Source organism: Octodon degus, unplaced genomic scaffold (assembly GCF_000260255.1).
Source record: "Octodon degus isolate 3935 unplaced genomic scaffold, OctDeg1.0 scaffold00240, whole genome shotgun sequence".
In the NCBI taxonomy this organism is placed as follows: domain Eukaryota; kingdom Metazoa; phylum Chordata; class Mammalia; order Rodentia; family Octodontidae; genus Octodon; species Octodon degus.
The window spans coordinates 439,985-447,976 of record NW_004524816.1 but is presented as its reverse complement, the minus strand read 5'-3'; the positions used below and the strand labels follow the sequence as shown (position 1 = coordinate 447,976).

General features: G+C 41.1%; 1 protein-coding gene across 6 annotated transcripts in view; it reads right to left on the bottom strand.

Moving 5' to 3' along the window:
• The window catches only part of Bicc1 (BicC family RNA binding protein 1), a 290,776-nt gene that overhangs the window by 177,249 nt on the left and 105,535 nt on the right, over positions 1-7,992 (bottom strand). For all 6 annotated transcript variants that reach the window (XM_023706121.1, XM_023706122.1, XM_004645871.2 and 3 more), the window contains exon 2: positions 5,866-5,912. In XM_023706121.1, the coding sequence (XP_023561889.1) occupies positions 5,866-5,912 (47 nt within the window). The remainder of the gene's footprint in view (positions 1-5,865; positions 5,913-7,992) is intronic.

Here is a 7,992-nt window from a genome sequence, read left to right as displayed (position 1 = left end):
AAAAAAAAAAAACTAACTTGGTACAAACTAAAATTAGGCAGTTAAAAGCCACAGATCAAAATGAATATACAAATGTGATAAATAACATGTATAATTTCAATAAACTTTTCTAAAGAATCATTTTCTTCATTAAAAGGTGAATTTAACTACAGGCTCCAAAACTTCGCGCACTGAAGTCCTAACACCCGGGACCTCAGCATGTGGCTTTATTTAGAAACAGGATCTCTGTGACTCAGTAAATAGAGATGGAGGCAGAATATGTGGCCCTTGATCCAATGTGATGGGTGTTCCTATAAAAAAGAAGGGAATCTGGAAACTGAGTTACACATACAGGGAAAGCATCCAGCGAAGATGAGAGAGAAGGTCGCGTGATGCTTCTGTGCACCACAGAACACCAATAATCAGCAGCAAAGTCAGCAGAAGGTGGAGCAGATTCTGTCTTACAGCCATAGTAGAACCACGTCTCTTGACATCCTGACTTTGGACTTCCAGCTGCCAGAACTTGGAGACAATAAGCTTCCCATGGTTAAGCACCCAGTAAGTAACGTGGTGCTTCCCACAGCCCAATACAGACAATTCCTGTACATACCACACGAAGACATTCTCTTAAGTACATATGCTTTTCCCTAACAATCTTGGTTTTGGTAAATAGTGCTTATAAAATCTGTTTTCTTTCTTCAAATATCTCTGTTTCTCCTTCTCCTCCTCTCAGTACTGCAAGTGGGTTGCTTAGGCCATTTTCTCTAATGGAAGGCGGGAGGCGGCAGCGGTCCCCAAGACCATGCACCACACACCTCTCACCATCCCTTCTCACCAGCTCCCATCTGCATGTGATGAGGACCCAGGCTCAGCCACGGAGCAGAGGTCCACACTCCGAAGCACAGCCACGCCGTGGCACAGAAGGAACCCGAGTCTAGCTGGAGGCTCAGGGCACAGCTCCCACTGAGCTGGAATGCGTCCTGTCCAGCATCACCTGACAGCAGAACAAAAAATTACTTTTTGCTGTCTTTTTCTATTGGTATATTTTAGATATACATAATGATCCCATTCATCATAGATTTTGTACCTATCCATGATAGATCTGGCTTCTTCTTTATTTCCCACTCCCCTCCCCTCCCTCCAGCTCCCCTTCTCCTCTTTATTTAAAAAAAGCTTTGTTTCCATTTATCTTTTTGTTCATTTTTTACTTTTCCCTTCTTTCCTTCCTCCCTACCCCTCCTTTGTTCCCCTTCTAATTTGAACATTTTCTTCCCATTTCCCAATGTCAATGATACGTTCTGGTCCTTATCTTCAATTTCTCACAGCAGAAAAACAATGTAATGTTTAAACATCTCTATCCAATTTATTTCCCTTAAGAGGATGGCCTCACAGTGCGTCCATCCAACTAGCAACGCCCCAAGCTGCCTCTTCTTTGTGGCAGAGTAGTGCTTCACCGTGTAACACATCTTATCCTTCACCAGGTGATAGGCACCTGGCTCTTTCCAAGGCTTGGCTATTACGAACTGTGCTGCTGGAACACAGGTGTGTATATAGCCCTGTGGTATAATGCTTTTCTTTCGGGAGGACACCAAGAAGGGGACTAGCTGCTTGACTAAAACCTCTACCTTCAGTTTTGGGGGGAAGAATCCATTCTTTATGCCACTGCACTGTGGTTTCTCTGTTCTAGCAGCTTACTTAGCCTTTTACCTAATTGTGCATCAGAGACATAAAGCTTTCCAAACACAAGAAAAGGAGAATGGAGCAGGCTTAGGATGTTAGTAGAAGAAACAGTAACTTCAATTTTTTGAGAGATTTGTACAAAAAACTGAACAATTAGTATTACAGCTTCAAATTCAACATATTTCACACCCTTATTATCTCCTAAACTCAAACTCCAATTATTATTCTGAAAGATACACTTAAATTTTAGTTTTTCTACTTTGAAAACATAAATGAGAATATTAACTAACTGAATGTTGTATAATTCAATTAGTATAAATGTACTGATATTATCTTACATATATGTGTTAGGGTCCCAAAAAACAGGGTAATACACAGAAACTTCACACCCCTCCTCTCACCCCTGCTTTGGGACAGCTACCATGAAGTAGGGAGGGGCCCTCCAGATTTGGAAAATGAATTTATAATGATTAGGCTAATTGAACTTGACACCCTGCTATACAGAGGTTTTAATTTTTATTTCATATATACACCCCAGAGTCAAATTAAAAAACATTCCAATATTAAGCATGTTGACACTTCAGAAAATTTGCCTTATTCTGGGAGGAAAAAAGTATATCCTCAAAAAACGCCAGTGAGAAACACTGGAGCCTATTTCTTTTTAAATATTTTCAAAGATTTCAAATGAAAGTTCCTGAGAGAACTCAGAAACTCAGAGTTTCTCCACTCCTTCATTTTGCTGCAGATGAACCACACTATCTATTCTCTCTGTGTGTGAAACACTGAAAGTCATTCTTCTGGAACGGGAGGTGTTCGCCTTTCATTAGCTCACGAGCTTGTCCTGGACAAGTATGAAGTGCTGTAAGGACACCTACCCATCAAGAAGCCACTTTCTAGTGAACTAAAGGAGAGAATGAGGAGATAAAAATGACTTCCATGTTAGGTCTTTGGAGACGCCATCCAACCTGCGACCAAGAAGAGATTCTACCAGTCCCAACTTGAGGGTTTGTGGGATTCACATGTGTTCCCGGATTCAAACATGTGTTTCTACTTAAGCTGCAGGAATGTATATATGGCTCCACAAAGGGCAATAAATATTAGCAAGTCTTCTAAGAATGAAAACCCTCTGTGACCATACACATCATATTTTGATTCAGCTTTTTAAATGTCTGACTCACACAAAGCTGAACAGTCTGCTTTTTACATCTGCAAGTCAAAAAACAATGAAGAAAAAAATCTGCAGATAGCACCTAAGTGCACCTTCACAACCAACCAGAAGCAAGTCTACGATTCCGGTCATTCAACTTCTATTTTCTTACCCTGGTCGGCAAGCCCATTCCAGCTCACTGTCCAGGTGGCAAATGCAATTTGGATGGTAACTGATTCCAATAATACCATGGCAGGGACTTCAACCATAACTCAGCTGGATGGAACTAAAGTGTGGGCTGGAACATTCTATTTGTAAAGCAAAGTATTAGCATTTGTCAATTATTTTAATTTAAATCCCTTTAGGAATGATATCTCCATACAAAAAGCTACTTCAACACAGAAGATAACATGGCTCACCTAACAGGGTGAACCCCTCGCAAGTCATGAGCCAACAAATGTCTGCATCACAGCATCACAGGAATGTATCTATTTTGAGCTCCCCTCCACGGTATGTCTTTGCACAGAATGTCTTTCTCCACCCAGTGTCTCTCCCTCACTTGGCTAACTTCTACTCTTTCAAAGACCTCAAGAAGCCCTTGCTAATTTCCTAAGGGCACAGGCAAGCCTTTAACCTGCTGTGGCCCCAGATTCTCCACATGGAACCACACAACCAAGCAACACATCTTCCTTTTAGGCAGGGACTATGCCTGGCTCACTTCTGTCTCTTCTGTGTGTGCAGCTCATAGCAGGTGGTACATGAGCCTTTCTAAAAGGAAGAAATGGCAGTGTAAACATCATCTCTGTTAACATTTAAATACTCTCCCTAATTTCCTTGAAAGAAATACAGAGGAATAGTGCAATTGACCAAAAAGAAAGACAGGAAACAGCAGAAGGAAAGAGAACAACAAGATTTGTACAACTCCATCTGTGCTCCACACAGGTGTTTTCCAAAGGAAATGATGATCCTGTCTTAGCGACTTCCCTCACTGCTAGGAAACACATCTGACACTCATAGTGTAAGAGAAGAGAGGCTCGTTTTGACTCACATTTCAGTCAAGAGTTGGCAGGCTCCAAAGCAGGATGGTACGGCACAGGGGCCTGGTAGAGGAGAGCTGCTCAAGGCATGAGAGACGGGAAGAAGAGACAGAAGAGCTGAGGAGACTCAGCTGGCACCTGGCCCCAACAGCTTCACATTCCCTACCCAGCCCCACCTCCCAACAGCTCGCCAGCCACACACACCTCCATGACCCAACTGCTTCCCCAAATCCCCACCTTAACCACGTGAGACTTCTGGGGATTCCCAAGACAAAAACCACAAAATTCTTCACTTGGCCCCCAAAAGGCTTGTTCTGAATGCATCTATTATCTTTATTAGCATGTACGTGCAGCACACAACTACATTTACTGTGGTTCACGGACAAGACACATCCTCAAACTTCTTTCATCCTCCATCCCGCTTGTTCCTCCCTGCTCTATCTCTTGGTCCCCTTCTCACATGAAAACGATTTTCCTATCTGCTATCATATACCTGTTATTTTGCTCTTTATGTTTTGACTTTCTCATGTAAGAGAAACCATGTAACATTTAAGCTTGTGTTTCTGATTTATTTAACTTAATATTATAGTTTCAAAATGCTTCCACTTATCCTATGAATGCCTCAAGTGTATCCTTCTTAATGGAGGAGTAGTACTCTATTATGTAACAATACTTAATCTTCTTTATCCACTCCTCTACTGATGGGCATACAGGCTGTTTCCAGGATATAGCTATTATAAATTATATTGTTAAACATGTGAGTATGCATGTATACTGTAATATGCAGATGGCATTTAATTCATCTCTAAAAGTTGAAGTCACAACAGTTTCAGCACTGCTGAAGGTGCAAGTCTCCCTTGAGACTGAAGGCCAACTCTTAGCTTAAGTCCCTATAAAAATCCAGAAGAAAGCACCCTGTCTCCTTCAGCCAGACCCCACTTCCAAACAGCAAGCCACCCAGGCCACCCACATCGACCACTCACCTCCCCAGACCCCTAAGATCTTACTGGGCTTTGGGGAAGGAACGTCTAGCTCTAAGCCAGGACACCACCCATGCAATTTATCCTCACGCACAGGACAGCTTCCCTTCCTGTGGCACAGCTGTATGGCTGCTCCTCCACAATGCTTTCTGGACCCCCATGAAAAACAAATACAGTAATCCCAGCTGGACAACAGAAAGGAGAATACGGACTCATATCGCTCTTTTAGGAAGGGCAGTATCTGCCTTTGTACAAAATACTCATTTTGAGCAATGAAACAACCCTCTGTAATTCTTATTGTCATTTTTCCATCAGCTTCAGCTCCCCTTTCAGTCTTCTGGCCCTGCTGCCCTCCCTGACGGTTAGGACCTGCAGGCGACAGCAGGGACAGAGGGGATATAGTGACCAATTATGGATGAGAAGGTCTCAAGGGCCTCTTTTCCTTAATCTTCCACAATGCTTTCTAGACCCATCATGAAAAGCACATACTGGCATTAACCCTCCTCAAAAAACTCTTCCTCATTTCAAGCACACTTGTCCCATGATTCTTCTTACTTCTGAAGCAGTGCTGGAAGTCCTCTTCATGAGTGCCTTTGGATGCACTGCCATATCTGCCTTGACATTCTGAATTATGGATTTTTCTTCCCTGTCCATCCTCATGCCTACCATAGGAAAAGCTGGGGGGATTTCTCTTCACCTCCCAAGTTGGGCAATTTGGGACAAAAGGAGAAATACAGAGTAATAGTAAAAGCACTAATCAGGAAAGTACTGTGCTGCCTTCTCCATAAGAAACTAATCTGACAGTCTCCTGGTCTCCTTATTTCCAAACAAAACCTTCATCAGGCTGCCCTGGAAGGAGCCTTCTTAGAATGGACAGTACCATGGAGCATCACTACCTTTCCTTCCTTGACTACTTCCAGTTAAATCATCAAAACCTATTTCTCATATGCCTGGGGAGCTCTCAGATGCCTCTGGTGCAGCTGCTGAAACTGGGGTATTTTCCAACTTATTCCCACCCAAGGCAACAGTCAAACACACTTACCTTCTGAAAAAAGTCTTCCCCACTTCTGCCTTTTCCTTCAGCTGCAGCTGTAAATAAAAATGTAAGCAATTAACATAGTTTCTTTTCAAATGATGTACTCAGAAATCTCAAGTGTCATGTATGGCAACTCTATGGTAACTACGAGGCCACCCCTCCCCAACCCCAGGCTCAGCACGTCATCTGGAAACCAAACTCAATAAAGACTAAAACACTAATTCCAATCAACTGTACATCTTTAGACTATGTAAAGACTCGGAAAGATGTACAGTTCTGTATTTCCACATGGAGATAAAAGGGACCTCATCCTTTCAGTGAAAGAACTCTATGAAAAATACCATGATCAAAGTAATCAGCCGCAGTGCTCCATGCACTTCCCATCTGTAAGCAATCCGAGACTCAAAGCTGCCTTGTGAACAGGTGATTCTTTCAGCAGGGCTGGACTGAGTCAGTTCAGCTTTACTGCAATGACTAATTCACAAGGACTACAGCTGATCTCCCACACCACCTGATTTACTCTTTCATGCACATATACAAAGAGGAAAATGATGAGAATGAGATACCAGTCATAGTGAAAGTGATGGCCAACAACTACTAACCTTAAAAGATTACTAGTATTGAACATTATTTCTATATCTAAACAGTAGCCTCAAAATATAGAACAAATCCAGTTTTCTGCCTACATTCAAAAGATCTTGAGACTGGACAGACTTACTCATTTGTGGTAAGGGAAAGAAAATCCACTACAAGGAAAGATGAAACAAGTCAATACCATCTTGAATGCAATCATTTCAGACTACAGCATTTCAAGGACAGATACCCAGCAGTGCTCTGACTTAAGCAGAGGGAGGAACAGTAGTTAACTGGAGAAGTTAATGCCGTCAAAGGCAAAGAAAGAGCCTGCAAAAGAACTCCTGGAAAATGAAGTCTAGAAGACCACAGTGACCCTAACACTTGTCAAGCAATACCATAACAGAACAGTGTGCATATCTGTGTATATATGTATTCACACCACTTGTTAAAATACTTACCACCCAAGAATTGCGGCGCATTAACCAATCATATTTATAGCTTTGTAAGTTTTGGCAAGTACCTACTGTAAATCTAACATTATGTTAAGTAAAAATTTAAAATTCTGACAAACTATCTCTGCCTTCAATGAAGTAGCACATATTAAAATTTAAATTGCTTTTTCACCAACTCAAATTTAATGTTGAACATAAGACTATTTTCTAATTTTATAGAAATTCATTTTTATCACACATTTCCATTAAAAGAAGACTACAAAGTATGTATTTCTGGGTTTCCAAAGACAGTTTCAAGAAATCTATGAAAACTGAAGCCTAAATATTTAAAATTTAAAAATCTGCCTTCTACTATGTAGTAGGGCTGAGTAATAGTCCAGCAAAGATGTCCATGTCCCAGTACCTGGAACCTGTGAACTCGTTACCCCATAAAGGTGATTTACAGATGGGATTAAGGATCTCAAGATGGAAAGATGGTCCCGAATTATCCAGTTGGCCCCAAAGTAATCATGCTCTTATAAGGAAGCAAGAAACTCAGAGAATAAGAGGGTGGTATGTCAATGAAGGAGTCAGATTAAAGAGCGTATGACAGCAAAAGCAGGGATAAGAGAAGAGAGAAATAGAACAATGAAGGAAACTCTGAGAAGGTAAGGAATACAGGTAGCCTCCCGCAGCTAGAGAAGCAAAAGAAACGCAGGACCTCCTAACACCTCTGTAGGCAGCTAACGCTGCTATCTCCCTGATGTTAGCCCAAAGAAATACATTTCAGACTTCTGACCTCCAGAGCTATGTGATGATAAATTTACATTGTGTTTATCCACTAGATTTATGCTAATTTGTTACAACAGTAAAAGGAAACAAAGCCCTAATCTTAATACCTTTTTAACATTACTTTTTTTTTTTAGGTCTGAAGATTTTATTTTTTTTCATAATTTTATTGATAAACAGCAATGAGACAGTTTCAAATCAAATCGGTAGGACAGTTTCAATAACTAACACACTGCATATATTCTTCTTAATGGTTAATTGCTGTACAAGATGCGGACTTGAGATCCTATTTACAAACACCATTAGAACAAATCATTCTATTCATTAAGAGAATGTA